Source organism: Coregonus lavaretus (genome assembly GCF_964263955.1).
Source record: "Coregonus lavaretus genome assembly, chromosome: 5".
Taxonomy (NCBI): domain Eukaryota; kingdom Metazoa; phylum Chordata; class Actinopteri; order Salmoniformes; family Salmonidae; genus Coregonus; species Coregonus lavaretus.
The window spans coordinates 20,348,924-20,365,911 of NC_139992.1; the positions used below are offsets into that span (position 1 = coordinate 20,348,924).

A 16,988-nucleotide genomic window follows, 5' to 3' on the forward strand; every position below is an offset into this window, starting at 1 on the left:
GCAAATATCCTTGTCATATTTCCCTTTAGTTTCCACATATCTCTTTTCTATCATCAAAATAGGAGGAAATGTTAGAACTGGGAGAAGGGATACTGGTAGTCAAATGTTAGCACCTGAGTAGTTCTATTTAGCTAGGTGGAAAGGACATTACTTTGAGTATTAAAGTAGGATTACTGTGCATAATGGTTGTTTTTACTATATATAATGTATTGTAAATTATTAAATATTAGCTACATTATATACATAAATAGTAGTAGTGTTGTAATTGTTGTTACTTTGAATTCTACATTAGCAATGAGATCACTCAAGATCCTGATTCTAAGAGATTGTTCACTTTGCCTCAGGAGTGTGGCTGATTTTATGTGTGGTGGTGACTGTTAAAATATTCAAATTACTCTTAAAGATGCACTATTCAGAAATCGCTCCGCCATTTCCTGGTTGCTAAAATTCCAATTGTTCGTAATTTCAGTTTGTGACAAAACAAGCAAGTATAGTGTAGAGAATCATTGTACCATCTAAACCGCTGTGAAAAATATTTTCCATAACCAGAACTATTGTATTTTCAGCTGTTTGAAGCTGGTGTACGAAACCGAAAGTAAACTATATATAAAACGGAACTGAACGGGATGCATAGAAATAGCGTAGATAGAACAGATCTACCACTTAGACTTGCTTTCAATGAGTGACAGAGCTATACCTCACATTTCTATGTGAATTTGGTCGTCGCCCAAAAAGTTATTGCAGCTTTAATAAAGTAATAAATACAATTCATTTGGAAAGTATTCACTTTTTCCACGTTTTGTTACGTTACAGCCTTGTTCTAAAATGGATTAAATTGTTTTTTTCTTCCCCTCATTAATCTACACAATACCCCATAATGACAAAGCAAAAACAGGTTTTTAGAAATTTTTGCAAAAAACTGATGACATTTACATAAGTATTCAGACTCTTTACTCAGTACTTTGTTGAAGCACCTTGGCAGCGATTACAGCCTCAAGTCTTCTTGGGTATGACACTACAAGCTTGGCACACCTGTATTTGGGGAGTTTCTTCCATTCTTCTCTGCAGATCCTCTCAAACTCTGTCAGGTTGGATGGGGAGCGTCGCTGCAGAGCTATTTTCAGGTCTCTCCAGAGATGTTCGATCAGGTTCAAGTCAGGGCTCTGGCTGGGCCACTCAAGGACATTCAGAGACTTGTCCCGAAGCCACTCCTGCGTTTTCTTGGCTGTGTGCTTAGTCGTTGTCCTGTTGGAAGGTGAACCTTCACCCCAGTCTGAGGTCCTGAGCACTCTGGAGCAGGTTTTCATCAACGATCTCTCTGTACTTTGCTCCGTTCATCTTTCCCTCGGTCCTGACTAGTCTCACAGTCCATGCTGCTGAAAAACATCCCCACAACATGATGCTGCCATCACCATGCTTCACCATAGGGATGGTGCCAGGATTCCTCCAGACGTGACACTTGGCATTCAGGCCAAAGAGTTCAATCTTGGTTTCATCAGACCAGATAATCTTTTTTCTCATGGTCTGCCTTTTGGCAAACTCCAAGCGGGCTGTCATGTGCCTTTTACAGAGGAGTGGCTTCCGTCTGGCCACTCTAAAATAAAGGCCAGATTGTTGGAGTGCTGCAGAGATGGTTGTCCTTCTGGAATGTTCTCCTATCTCCACAGAGGAACTCTGGAGCTCTGCCAGAGTGACCATAGGTTTCTTGGTCACCTCCCTCACCAAGGCCCTTCTCCCCCGATTGCTCAGTTTGGCCGGGCAGCCAGCTCTAGGAAGAGTCTTGGTGGTTCCAAACTTCTTCCATTTAAGAATGATGGAGGCCACTGTGTTCTTGGGGATCTTCAATGGTGCAAACTTTTTTTGGTACCCTTCCCCAGATCTGTGCCTCAACACAATCCTGTCTCGGAGGTCTACGGTCAATTCCTTTGACCTCATGGCTTGGTTTATGCTCTGAGATGCACTGTCAACTGTGGGACCTTATATAGACAGGTGTGCCTTTCCAAATCATGTCCAATAAATTGAATTTACCACAGGTGAACTCCCAAGTTGCAGAAACATCTCAAGGATGATCAATGGAAACAGGATCCACCTGAGCTCAATTTCAAGTCTCATAGCAAAGGGTCTGAATACTTGTGTAAATAAGGTATGTTTTTTTATTTTGAATACATTCGCTAAAATTTCTAAACCTGTTTTCGCTTTGTCATTATAGGGTATTGTGTGTAGATTGATTAATTTTCTATTTATTTAATCAATTTCAGAATCGGGCTATAACGCAACAAAATGTGGGAAAAGTGAAGGGGTCTGAATACTTTCCGAATGCACTGTGTATACTTTCTAAATACAAAACCCACTTGCACAAACCATCACATTGACGCTTATCACCACTTCTCATAAAAACATTACCACACGTCTAAAGACAATTAGATCATTGGAATAGTACAAACCATATATTCAAAAACATTAAAGCTGGAATCATTAGTTGATACATCCATTTTTGGACTTATAAATTAATGATATATACCCATTGATTCTTGAAGAATATAACTTACAAATGCCTCACGAGCTCAGTTAAACTGTCGTACCCCATTAGAACCCAGAATAAAAACGTGTTTTACTCCTGTTTGTAAACAATGTAAATGTAAACAAACACGGTATAGCCTCAAAACATATTTAAAACTATACTTTTGTTATCATGGATGGTCAGTCCTTTCATTCATAGCTCTATGAATTTGAGTGGTTACATTTCTCCAGGCCCATCCCTCAGCTTTTTACCAAAACACAGGCTGGGTGGCCTCTTGATATTGTTTCAATTAAGGATTCTAGCTTTAATTACATTTTACATTTTAGTCATTTAGCAGACTCTTATCCAGAGCGTTAATGAATTGCTGTCTCATACGTAGCTCTGAAAAAACAGTTTAGATGTTTTGGCAACTGTCAAATCTATCCAGTGGAACATTGTTTGATTTTACTGCTAAATCTTAAGCTTTGGATACCAAGCTGTATAAAATGCATATCTGTACAATAAAAACCCAACACCATTGCTCACACACCTAGTATGCTTATTTCAGAGTGTTCTGCTGTTTGTGTAGTAGTGGGATATTGGGCACTCAGGCATCAACTCTTCATATACTGCTAACAGTGTCTCTAAATCAGTGAATGCATCTGTTACTTTTAAATGCTAACGTTGTAGGTCCTACATGACCACCTAGCATGGGCAGCATCACCCCACACTTCACGAGAGGTTATTTAGCAGTAAATCAAATCAAATTGTATTTGTCACATACACGTGTTTAGCAGATGTTATAGCGGGTGTAGCGAAATGCTTGTAAAGCCGTATACAATGTACTAGGGCAGGGGTGTCCAACCCTATTCCTGGAGAGCTACCTTCCTGTATGTTTTCACTCCAACCCCAGTTGTAACTAGCCTGGTTCAGCTTATCAACCAGCTAATTATTAGAATCAGGCTAGATTAGGGTTGGAGTGAAAACCTACAGGTGGTAGCTCTTCAGGAACAGGGTTGGAGAGCCCAGTACTAGGGCATGCAAACCCTCTCCTCTCTTTTTCATTGTCTAACTATGACTCCTGTCACTCTCTTTGACAAGCACGCAGTCAGGCATGCGCGCGCACACACACACACACAATGTTAGAGTAATACCATTGACCGAGAAGCAGGCTACGGAATGAAGCATGAGTGTAGTAAGCCCACACCTCCCCTGAGTTACATACCCACAACCACTCCCGATTCAACAACCAAAACACAATGTTCCCATAATGTTAGGACAACACTTCTACCCCTACAGAGGTGGTGAGAGATCAATTTAAAGTAAAACATAATACAATATACAGAACTATACCTAAAATATATTACCTATTAGAGAAAAATATTTGCGGGATTCTTTTCAATGTATACAACTCTCAGCCACTTGGCCATGTCCATTGTAAATATCTTGAAATAGGGAAGCGGTAGCAGAGAGAGCGCTACGTTGGAGTGTCTGGTGTTTAGTCTCAGAATACTGAAGGTGATTATAATAATACCTGTCCTTAGGAATAGAGGGGTGAAAACTGACAGCCTGTGAAATGCATAGTCAAACGTACACAGTGCAGCATGCTAGAAGCTGTTGTAGGCAGGGTTCAAGCTACAGGAGTGTCCAAGGGTGCTGGATGCTGCCACAACAAAGCAGGGCACTCGCGTCAGAATTAAACACCATCAACGTGGACACCCCTGTCAGCTTTTAATATCATATCCACTATGTAATTTAGGGCACCGCACGCATCAATGTGCAACTTCAAACCCCTGGTTGTAAGAAACACGAAAGGAAGACAGATATAGGCTACAGTCCCTTGGAAAAGGCTATTTCAGGAGGTACAATGGCAACTTGTGTTCGTTCACTTTGACAAAGTGGTGTGTGTGTGGGTCTTCCCTCTCACGTGAAGAGAGCCTGCTTGGTTGAAGTCTCATCCACCAGCGCCTGGACTGTCATGCTCACCTTTATCATACCCTTCTCCTCTAGTATGTGATGAGGCAGACACAGCTTATCCTGTGAAGGTTCCACAGAGAAAGAGAAGGAAGAGACAGAGAGAGTGGGGGGGAGGAGGGAGAGGAGATCGGGAATGAGTGGGACAGAAATAGGGAGATGGACAAGAAAGGAGGCAGCAAAAACAAGTAAATAAAAACCCCTCAATACAACTATGGTGATGAGTGAACATACAGACAGTACAGGTGTGTGTAGGAGTATGTTGGATAACCATTATGAGGAATCTGAACAGCACTGGACTCATCATCCTTCAGAGAACAGCAACACAGAATAGAAGAGAGAACTGTACATTTATTACCAGTTCCATTCACACCATCAGATATACAAGTCATATAAAGCCTCACAGCACTGGCTGAATTAAAACAAACAGAACTATTAGTAGTCGCTGGGTAAAATAAACTTCCTTCCAATGTATCTTGAGGTTTTGAAAAGAAGAAAATAAGTCTACGGTCTGAACCACGACAGAATAGTACAATAGTAGGCCTAAAACTTCTACATACTGTAGTCATGTAACCCCCCCAGGGTAAATCAACTATAGCGATATGAGAGTTATGTACAGGTAACTTACAAAATAAAGGAAACTCCAACAAAGTGTCTTAATGGGGTGTTGGGCCACCATGAGCCAGAACAACTTCAGTGCACCTTGGCATAGATTCTACATGTGTCTGGAACTCTATTGGAGGGATATGACACCATTCTTCCACGAAGAACTTCATAATTTGGTGTTTTGTTGATGGTGGTGGAAAACGCTGTCTCAGGTGCCGCTCCAGAATCTCCCATAAGTGTTCAATTGGGTTGAGATCTGGTGACTGAGACGGCCATGGCATATGGTTTACATCATTTTCATGCTCATCAAACCATTCAGTGATCACTCGTGCCCTGTGGATTGGGGCATTGTCATCTTATCGGGGCATCGGCATGGTAGCCAAAATAATGGCCTGCCCAGCATCTTTATACATGACCCTAGGCATGATGGGATGTTAATTGCTTAATTAACTCAGGAACCATACCTGTGTGGAAGCACCCGCTTTCAATATACTTTATATCTGTCATTTACTCAAGTGTTTCCATTATTTTGGCAGTTATCTGTACATGGTCGAGATGTGCAGTAGTGACGTGATTATTGAACTTAATTTAGTGACAGTGTTCTGTAGTGACATTCTACAGTCTAGTCATAAGTGGTGTGTTTATTAGGTCCAAACCTATACACTGTGTTGTATCTTTGTCATAGATGGCATCACTATTGAGCTTTACTATTTACTTTGAACAGACAGTATAATAACAACTGTATTGTACCTGTATCTGATGTGTCTTGAAGAGAGAGATCAATGCAACAAAAAAGCTCCAAGATCCAGCTTGATAGAGGAACCCTATTAATGGTCTGTGCTTACCTGGACCCAAACTAGACAGGCTGTATGGAACCAAGAGACAGTGTATGACCCCATGGGGAGTGGGTATACTGTATGACCCCATACAACAGGTCTGTGACCCCAGAGGGCATTAATAAAGAGAACAGTCCAACATGACAGGCTTGATTTGAGACATTGGCCAAAGAGTTGTAGAGAGTCTTCCGGTAACCCCTTGTGTACAAGTTCCAGGCTTCTTTTTAACAGTTGGAATGTGCAGTATTGATGGGGACAGTATATGAATGCATGTGTGTGAGGTTGTGAGTCGGTATTTATTGGAGTTTAATGGTGCGCATCTGTAATGTGTGCATGAATACAAGTGTGTATGAGAGACACACTGTTGTGTGAGTCAGCAGTTTTCCCAGACAGAGGAGAAGAGCACAGAAACGAGGTTGAAGAAAAAGAGGAGGAGGATTGCGGACAGAGACGTGTTGGCACATGCGGGGGGCAGGGCTGAGAGGAGGGTGGGCTTTGACAGGAGATTGACAGGTGGCATTACGTCAGCTCGCTCCAGCTATAGGCCACAAACAGCAGGAGGAGACAGAACACATGTACTAGGCTCGAGCCAATCAGGTCCCAGGGCTGCCAGGCGGGAGGCGGAGCCTGGGCGACCTGTGTAGACGCCTCGGGGGCGGGGCTTGGGTTTGGACTCGGGCCCTTCCCCTGTCTGTCTGAATTCCTCCCCTTTGTGGGGGTCTCCATGGCGACCAGGGCGCACACGGTGACACGGATCGGCCGCAGGTGACACTGGATGATGTCATATGCTGAGCAGAGGGACGACTGAGGACCCAAAGAGGAGCGGAGGTGGTAACATACAATGTGAATGAAGGTGAAGGGAGAAGGATTGGAAATAGGAAAAGGAGTTGAAGGGATGAATGGAGAAGAATGGAAAACAGGGAAAATAATGATACAGATAGAAGGAAAGGGCTCACATAGGAACGTCAAAGGATTTTACGAATGAAGAAGAGAAATACAGGCATATAGAAGTGGAGGAGAATGATGAGCGAGGGAAGAACAACACATAGGAGAGAAAATACCAGAACAAAGAAGAGGAAGAAATGGGAAGGGAGTGCCAGGAAAAGAGAAATAAGGGGAGGGGATTCAGCGGAGAAGAAGAGAAGATAGACGGTGGTCCAGCAGGAAAACAGAACAGAGAGAAACAAGGCAGGATGTTAACCAGTGGGAACAAGAGGTCAGGGGTCAAGGTATGTGTTTCTGTGCAGGGCTGCGCAGGCGTGGGTTACCAGGGCAATGTGCAGGGCTGCTTTTTGAGAGAGAGTATGTGACTTACTACATTTATAAATCTGAGACTGAACTGTCTCTTTCAGAAAGCAGCCCATGCCGGGGTGTGGAGCGTTAGGAGCAATGAGGGTGCAGTCGGTGTTAGCCAGCTACATCTTCACATGCATTTGCTAGCAATAGCTTTCTATCCAGCGCAAAGCACCTGTTTCAGCGAGGCAGCAACATTTCAGCCAGCAAGCAGCAGGATTACAAGATGGCTAGGGCCAGGTTATACAAGCAAAACCAGACTAGCAACAGCAAACAAGCAGGAGGTCTAAGGAAGCAGCCAAGAGGTCTCAGACAGTCTCACTGTTGGTAATGGTGCTACTGTGCATTCTAATGTACAGTCCCAGCAGGCTACTCAAACAGTGACTGAAAGGCAACTTTTGTAGTGTGAGGTTTCGACCAGGCTCATTGAGTGATGAGAGAATACGTTAAACACAATCACAGCAGGGCTTACTATACCAGGGTATGATCAAATAATGAGTCCCGCTACTACTGTATGTGTAACCATGGACGACAGAAATAGTGGTCATAATTACTGAATATATTTACTAAAGGAGCAATCACACAGCAACGAGGAGCCAGGGTCACTGGGCCAATTTGATAGTCGAACACATCTTATTAAAGAGCGACTGCCCCTAAAAAGCAATTTATCGTTTTGAAAATGGCCTATGTGGCATCGATAGGAGTCAGAAACATTTATTATACTGTCAAAATTGACTACAAGGTGTAAATAGGATAATGCTGGTCATAAAGATGATAGGAAATAATTGTATGTCGCGGAATGAAGGGTACCGTAACAGTTGTCCGTGGGTTGGGTTTATTTTAATCCTGTCCACAGCTGACAGCACCCAAGTAATCATCAATTCGGAGCGCAGCTGCACGAGACCGATCTTAATTTGGTTCTGTTAGTTTTGACCATCAGTAAATTACACAATGTACATGGGACAATATTTTAAAAGGTCAATAGCTCCAAATTTCAATGACTTAAAAACCTCAAACCAACTATAAATTGTAGAAAGTGGTATACAAATTTTGAAAGCATTTAATGAGACAACTAAAAGATGTACAACATTAAAATATTGTCCCATTTACATTGTGTCATTTTTGATGGTCCCTAACTATCCCCAGAGATGGGCTATTCAAAGTCAAACCAATTTTGCCACGTTTGCACATCAGCTGGCTGAAGCTAATTGGCTGTGAACACAGACGAGACACCCACATCAAACCACACCCCGAAACCAACTCACGTTTGAATTCAGTCATGGCCGCTAGCGTTTCTTAATGTGCCAAATTAGGAAGTGCAATCGCCCTTTAAGTCCTATGTTGCCATCACATACACACACAACATCTTTCAGTCAAGTAAATGACATGAGAGCACAACAGCTCCTGTTAAACTCCTTTTTTTCTTTGGCACGCGCTGGGGTCAGAACCAGGCAAGAGCCAGGTCAAAGTTTAAAAGCATAGAGGAAGCCGTGATGATGACAGCATAGTCCAGTGCGATGATGATGATGATGCAGCTTTAATGCTTGCCATTATTTTCTCTCTTTCAGAGGAGGTAGTGGGGGATGGGAAGGTGATTGGCTAGATGTGTCAGTTCTGGGATCAAACTCTGTGCTCTGACTGGGCAGATTGTTTTAAGGTGATGATTATAAAGGGGTTTGGTCCCAATGTCAAATACATATCCTAGAACTGTATTCCTGTGTAAACTAAAGAAGTTGTAGACTTGTCAAATGGTCTAGTTTCATCCCAGCACTAGCACCCAGCTCTTTCTGACACTTCATGCTAGTGTGCATAGTATTGGTGTCCTCTACAGGCTGTTTGCATCACTGATCCCCAATCAGCCCACCCAGAACTAGATTCCAACCCCAATGATACTATAGCTTTTATTCAAACTCTTAACAGATCAAGGATCAGTTTCCTTCAGTCAAATCCCAACTCTAACAGGTGAATCTGAAATAGAGTGCCTGATTCAGGATCAATGAGGTGCCACTATCTAACAGACAGGAATGTCTCACCTCGGGAACGCCCATCTTCCTACAGGCATCCAGGAAGTTCTCCACGTTCCTCCGACACTTGGCCATGCTGAGTTTGGGCTACAGGGTCACACACAGAACACAGAGCTCAACACACACTATAACTGTATATAACACAAAGAATCACCCATTCCTATGTATCCCTCTTTAACCCCTCATTGACCCCCAGACGTACCACAGCGGACGAGGGCACATGGATGCTGGCCACGGAGCGTGGGCGAATGTGATTGGCCAGATGGCAGAGCACCACCCCGTCCATGAGGGAGGAGCCGAGGTCTTCAGGAAGAGCCACCTTCAGTCTGCTCTCTATGCTCTGAGGGGAGACAGAAGGGGTAAGAGGGGTCAAACCACACACCTTAATACATGCACAAACTGAGGACATAATGCTACTGGATAGGGAGTTTACTTCCAGACGAGAGTGAGGGAGGGAAAGAGATTGACAGAGAAGCTCTCACCTCTCTGAGCTGTTCCATCAGCTCCAGCTCTTCTCTCAGCTGTTCCATCTTCCTCCTCATGGTGAACTGAGGATCCACAGACTCCAGACTCTTATGGGTCCTCAGGAACACTGCCCCCAACAGGCCGGGGGAGAGAACAGGCCAGCCGTTAAACAGGGTGCTCAGCAACTAACACTTACACATACTGAACTGTACTAATACATTCAGACCCACGCACACACACACATGCATTTAACACCCATAAAAGCACACATTCTGTAGCCTACATACACTATACTGTATATACAAAAGTATGTGGACACCCCTTCAAATTATTGGATTTGGCTATTTCAGCCACACCCGTTGCTGACAGGTGTATAAAATCGAGCACACAGCCATGCAATCTCCATAGACAAACATAGGCAATAGAATGGCCTTACTGAAGAGCTCAGTGACTTTCAACGTGTGACCGTCATAGGATGCCACCTTTCCAACAAGTCAGTTCGTTAAATGTATGCCCTGCTAGAGCTGCCCCAGTCAACTGTAAGTGGTGTTATTGTGAAGTGGAAACGTCTAGGAGCAACAGCGGCTCAGCAGTGAAGTGATTGGCCACACAAGTTCACAGAACGGGACCGCCGAGTGCTGAAGCGCGTACAAATCGGCTGTCCTTGGCTGCAACACTCACTACTGCGTTCCAAAATGCATCTGGAAGCAACGTCAGCACAAGAACTGTTCTTCGGGAGCTTCATGAAATGGGTTTTTATGGCCGAACAGCCGCACACAAGCCTAAGATCACCATGCGCAATGCCAAGCGTCAGCTTGAGTGGTGTAAAGCTCGCCGCCGTTGGACTCTGGAGCAGTGGAAACACGTTCTCTGGAGTGATGTATCACGCTTAACCATCTGGCAGTCCGACGGACGAATCTGGGTTTGGCGGATGCCAGGAGAACACTACCTGCCCGAATGCATAGTACCAACTGTAAAGTTGTGGAGGATGAATAATGGTCTGGGGCTGTTTTTCATGGTTCGGGCTAGGTCCCTTAGTTCCAGTGAAGGGAAATCTTAACGTTACAGCATACAATGACATCCTAGACGATTCTGTGCTTTCTAACTTTGTGGCAACAGTTTGGGGAAGGCCCTTTCCTGTTTCAGCAGGACAATAAATAATAATAATAATATCCCATTTAGCAGACGCTTTTATCCAAAGCGACAATGCCCCTGTGCACAAAGTGAGGTCCATACAGAAATGGTTTGTCGAGATCGGTGTGGAAGAACTTGAATGGCCTGCACAGAGCCCTGACCTCAACCCATCGAACACTTTTGGGATGAATTGGAACGCTGACTGCGAGCCAGGCCTAATCTCCCAACATCAGTGCCCGAACTCACTAATGCTCTTGTGGCTGAATGGAAGCAAGTCCCCACAGCAATGTTCCAACAACTAGTGGAAAGCCTTCCCCGAAGAGTGGAGGCTGTTATCACAGCAAAGGGGGGACCATCTCCATATTAATGCCCATGAGTTTGGAATGAGATGTTCGACGAGCAGGTTTCCATATACTTTTGGTCATGTAGTGTAAATGCATACTGCAATATACACTGACACCGAAATCACACTTTCTCTTACAAACGGATACGTAGCTACTGTTATTGCATACTTGCATAACCCCTTATTCATATCCAGATGCACTCTACAGTGCTGGGCTCTGGGCTGCCTTCATTGTCATGAAGATTGGTTTTCCTAAAGAAGTTCCACTTAGTCAATCCTGCACACCAACAGATGGGATAGCATGACCCCTCCAGGATCCACAGCAACTGACAGGAGATTTGAAGAGGCTTGACGTAATGAAGCATATTTATTTGTTTTGTGTTATTGTACTCGTAAAAAGTATTCTCTGATTGGTAATATATTAATAAAACCACTTTTTAAACTGGTAAGCATACATATAACAAAGCAAACGCATTAGAGGAAATTAAGCATTTTTTTAAAGTGGGAGGAGGAAATGTATTCAGAGGAGTGTGTGTGTGTGTGTGTGTGTGAGTGAGTGAGTGAGCGAGAGAGAGAGAAACAGTCTTGGCCTCTGATCACATGTTACAGCCATCGTTCTACAACATGGGAGTGAATCATTTACAAAGTCTGTGGCCTATATTGTAGTCATAAATCTCTCTTGCAACAGCCTCCATATAGAGGTCAGTGACACACCACCACATGGAACACATTCAGTAGCTCTGCCTTGTGGTACAAAGTCCCACCACATGGGGGAGCCCAAGGGTCACTGGACACTTCAACCCACACTTGGGGAAAAGGAAAGGAGAATGCATTTCTAAAGTATTCACACTAGACCTTAATAACATCGGCCTTATCTGACCATCTCTCACAGGGGCAATGGCTCCTTGAGGGGCTATCCCAGTAGGACGTTAGAGATAAACACACACAGGCCTCATTCAGAAGCATGACAGGCTGATATCTACCAGAGTAGGTAGAGAGGGGCAGCGAGGGGCCATCACTCCCCCATCGCCATAGAGAGAACAGGATGTTGACTATTATAGAGGGTGTGAATATGGTTAGGGAGGGGAAAGAGTAACATTCAACACCAGAATGTGACATGACCATGTAGAGAGGAAGCACAGATATGTCAATTATTGTAAACACAAACTCTGTGTGAAATAGCTTACAGAAGTCTCATACTAGGGCCTATCAATAACCAAGGCAGCACAAGAGGGGTTTCGTAGTTACAGCCAGTCACAATATAGCATGGGGGAATGATTTAACTCAACCCCCCTTCACTGTGGCTGGACTCATCTTAAAGCTGGTTACATGGTAATAAAACACAGAAGGAGTTAATTAATTAGGACATTATAAGCCCCTCCCCCTTTCTCCCCTTCCTTCCTTCCCTCTGTGATAATGGTGGGTCCCTAGAGGCCATACTGATAGGCTGTCAGTCACTTTTACACAGATGGAGAAACAGAGACTTCCTGGCATTCACTGACTACCCCATCACCAACTCACGCACCATACACACACACACACCAGGATTGTGCTAATTTCAGAATCTCTGAATTGACTCCCATTCAACTCACGAGTTGAAAATCGAATTGAATCAATGTGAATTTGAGTGACGGGAAGTAGAATTTAATTCAGTGCAATTCAATATAATGACATGTTTTATGTACAAAACATTAAGAACACCTGCTCTTTCCATGACAGACTGACCAGGTGAATCCAGGTGAAAGCTATGACACCTTATTGATGTCACTGTTTAAATCCACTTCAATCAGTGTAGATGAAGGGGAGGAGACAGGTTAAAGAATGAATTTTAAGCCTTGAGACATGGATTGTGTATGTGTGCCATTCAGAGGGTGAATGGGCAAGACAAAAGATTTAAGTGCCTTTGAACGGGGTATGGTAGTAGGTGCCAGGCGCACTGGTTTGTGTCAAGAACCGAAACAATGCTGGGTTTTTCACGATCAACAGTTTACCGTGTGTATGAAGAATGGTCCACCACCCAAAGTACATCCAGCCAACTTGACATAACTGTGGGAAGCATTGGAGTCAACATGGGCCAGCATCCCTGAGGAATGCTTTTGACAACTTGTAGAGTCCATGCCCCGACGAATTGAGGCTGTTCTAAGGGCAAAGGGGGGTGCAACTCAATATTAGGAAGGTGTTGCTAATGTTTGGTATACTCTGTGTATATTTGTATAGACTACACCTAATATAGAATAGAAGAGGAAGTAGAATTTCACTGAATTCAATTATGTTTCCTTTAATTCAAATGTGCAATTCTGTATCCTGTTTACTACCTCAGTTGAAATTCAATTCAAATTCAAGAATTGAATTGGAATTTGAGGCATTCTCAATTAAATTCTGAATTGAGCACAGCCCTGACACACACACACACGCGAGTGCCCATGATGCGGGCCCCTCAGGGCTGCGTGCTTAGTCCCCTCCTGTACGCCCTGTTCACCCACGACTGCGTGGCCAAGCACGACTCCAACACCATCATTAAGTTTGATGACGACACGCCGATAAGACAGCCTTTAGGGAGGAGGTCAGAGACCTGGCAGTGTGGTGCCAGAACAACAACCTCTCCCTTAACGTAAGCAAGACAAAGGAGCTGATCGTGGACTACAGAAAAAGGAGGGCCGAACACGCCCCCATTCAAATCGACGGGGCTGTAGTGGAGCGGGTCGAGAGTTTCAAGTTCCTTGGTGTCCACATCACCAACAAGCGGGTCGAGAGTTTCAAGTTCCTTGGTGTCCACATCACCAACAAACTATCATATTCCAAACACACCAAGACAGTTGTGAAGAGGGCACGACAACACCTTTTCCACCTCAGGAGACAGAAAAGATTTGGCATGGGTCCCCAGATCCTCAAAGTTCTACAGCCGCACCATCGAGAGCATCCTGACCGGTTGCATCACCGCCTGGTATGGCAACTGCCCGGCATCCGACCATAAGGCACTACAGAGGGTAGTGCGTATGGCCCAGTACATCACTGGGGCCAAGCTTCCTGCCATCCAGGACCTATATACTGGGCAGTATCAGAGGAAGGCCCCAAAAATTGTCAAAGACTCCAGTCACCCAAGTCATAGACTGTTCTCTCTGCTACCGCATGGCAAGCAGTACCGGAGTGCCAAGTCTAGGTCCAAAAGGCTCCTTAACAGCTTCTACCCCCTAGCCATAAGACTGCTGAACAATTAATCAAATGGCCACCCGGACTATTTACATTGACACCCCCCCGTTTGTTTTTACACTGCTGCTACTCACTGTTTATTATCTATGCATAGTCACTTTACCCCCACCTACATGTACAAATTACCTCGACTAACCTGTACCCCCGCACATTGACTCGGTACCGGTACCCCCTGTATATAGTTTATTTAGTAAATATTTTCTTAACTCTATTTCTTGAACTGCATTGTTGGTTAAGGGCTCGTAAGTAAGCGTTTCACGGTAAGGTCTACACCTGTTGTATTCGGCGCATTTGACAAATCAAAATTTGATTTGATTTTAAAGTTGTGCATTTTGAATGAACTGAATGAACAGCATAGAGAGAGGGCGAGAGAGAGAAAGAGGGAGAGATTGGGAAAGCGTGGAGAAGGAGCCATTGCCTCCTCTTAGCTCATTTCAAAACGTATCACTCTGGGCTCACTCACAGGCACAGCACAGACTTTCAGAACATTCTGGAAGGACACAGCACAGACTCTCAGAACATTCTGGAAGGGCACAGCACAGACTCAGAACATTATGGAAAGACACAGCACAGACTCTCAGAACATTCTGGAAGGCCACAGCACAGACTCTCAGAACATTCTGGAAGGGCACAGCACAGACTCTCAGAACATTCTGGAAGGGCACAGCACAGACTCTCAGAACATTCTGGAAGGACACAGCACAGAATCTCAGAACATTCTGGAAGGACACAGCACAGAATCTCAGAACATTCTGGAAGGACACATCACAGACTCTCAGAACATTCTGGAAGGACACAGCACAGACTCTCCGAACATTCTGGAAGGACACAGCACAGACTCTCAGAACATTCTGTAAGGGCACAGCAGGACTGTGCTATAAAGTACAGGCTGACATCTCCTTCTCTCTCACTTTCACTCTCTCTCTTTCTAAGGGCACAGCATGACTGTATCCTACAGGGTGACATCTCTCTCTTTCTCTCTCCCTCCCTCCCTCTCATGTTCAGGCAAGCAGACCATCTGGACAGCTTTAGCACCAAACAACGCTTCCGAATATTTCTTCACCAAACAGACTGGTCCCACTGCAATGACACAGCAAGATCCTGTCATTGGTCCAGACAGTGTAGTCATGAAGACTACAGTCATAAAGTTAAAAACGTATACAGTCTGTAACTGGTCCTTCATAATAATAATGATAATGACTGCAGTTATAAAGCACTTTTTCACATCGTCTCAAAGCAGTCAGTGAGCCAGCCAGCCTCAGCATGTATTTCTCTCAGTAAACTGGCACTGTTCAACCCTGCTCAGTCCAGTCTAAACAACTAGCGGTGCCATGGATGGTGGATGGATACTAAATCAAAACAGGCAGAAGCTGTGACCCGGTCACCATTTACTGCATACTGTGTACCCCATTCATACCCAGGCAGACTGGGCAGTCTAGGAGTCTGAATTCACCTCACACCCCTAGTGTTATCACAGTCCAGTTCTTTCTCCTTCTTTCCCTGCGTCTGCTGTCTGCTCTGTCTACATTTTCGTTTTCATCCTCTCTGTTTCTCTTCCTCTGTGTTTAAATTTCTCTCTATGTCCCTCCTCTCTAATTTATTTCACTCTCTCCCTCTAGGAGATTTAGGATGTAGCCTCTCAGTTGAACAGGGACATTCAGCCATAAAGTGTTCTGACAAATGAAATACATTCTGGAGACTGAGAATATTCCTCATCCTGCTGACAGGACTGCATTGCTCAAAGAGGGAGAGGGAGAGAGAGAAAGAGGGAGAATAGAGAGAGGAAAATGTAATCCAAGGTGAACTTCCTAGTGTAAACAAATGTGTTTCAGTAAATATGTAAATAAAGGCAAGAGTCAGAAAACAGGAAGCTAGAGCATAGCTACTACCCATCTCTGGCTCCAGTTTAAAAACGACCTACTCCATTACAGTTCTTTAGAGAGAGAACGGGAGAAAGGAATATGAAAAAGAGAGAGATGATTTGTGTGAGAGATGGCCTGTCAGGTCTTGACTGAGTCTTGGCAGTGCAACAAAGCTCTGGGGCATGCTTGTTGGCATTTCCCCGGTCTTCTCTTTCAGAAGGCTAGACTGGCATGTTGGACCCTGGCCTCCCCTGTACCCAGCCAGGCTGGGCACTGCCAAGGAAGACCCCTGGCCACAAAGCCCAGCTGGAGAAGGAAGAGGCGAGGGTCAGGGGGAGAGGGTAAAGGGGTGAGGGTAAAAGGGGTGAGGTGGAGGATTTTTTGTCTTTATTTATTTTTGTCATTTAGCAGACGCTCTTATCCAGAGCGACTTACAGGAGCAATTAGGGTTAAGTGCCTTGCTCAAGGGCACATTGACAGATTTTTCACCTAGTCGGCTCGGGGATTAGAACCAGCGACCTTTCAGTTACTGGCACAACGCTCTTAACCACTAAGCTACCTGGATTGAGTGCAGGGCAGCATTCCTCTCAGGGGCAAAGCCAACTCTCCCAAGGTCCATTTAGCTTCAGTGGAGTGGAGTGGAGACGCTTTCTCTCCACCCCCCTCTCCCAGTGAAACTATTCTCTATATTTCTCCCCCCCCCCCCTCCCTCCCAGCAATATATAGCATCTCCTCTAAAAT

General features: G+C 44.5%; 1 protein-coding gene across 1 annotated transcript in view; it reads right to left on the bottom strand.

Moving 5' to 3' along the window:
* Positions 1-5,596: 5,596 nt before the first annotated feature.
* The window catches only part of LOC311128834 (uncharacterized protein), a 22,288-nt gene continuing 10,896 nt past the window's right edge, over positions 5,597-16,988 (bottom strand). Inside the window, exons 2-8 of the mRNA XM_084161059.1 lie at positions 16,505-16,553; positions 14,961-15,203; positions 14,849-14,908; positions 9,716-9,883; positions 9,436-9,573; positions 9,243-9,320; positions 5,597-6,720 (exon numbers count right to left, since the gene is read on the bottom strand). Of these exons, the coding sequence (XP_084017185.1) occupies positions 6,436-6,720; positions 9,243-9,320; positions 9,436-9,573; positions 9,716-9,883; positions 14,849-14,908; positions 14,961-15,203; positions 16,505-16,553 (1,021 nt within the window). The 3' untranslated portion in view covers positions 5,597-6,435. The remainder of the gene's footprint in view (positions 6,721-9,242; positions 9,321-9,435; positions 9,574-9,715; positions 9,884-14,848; positions 14,909-14,960; positions 15,204-16,504; positions 16,554-16,988) is intronic.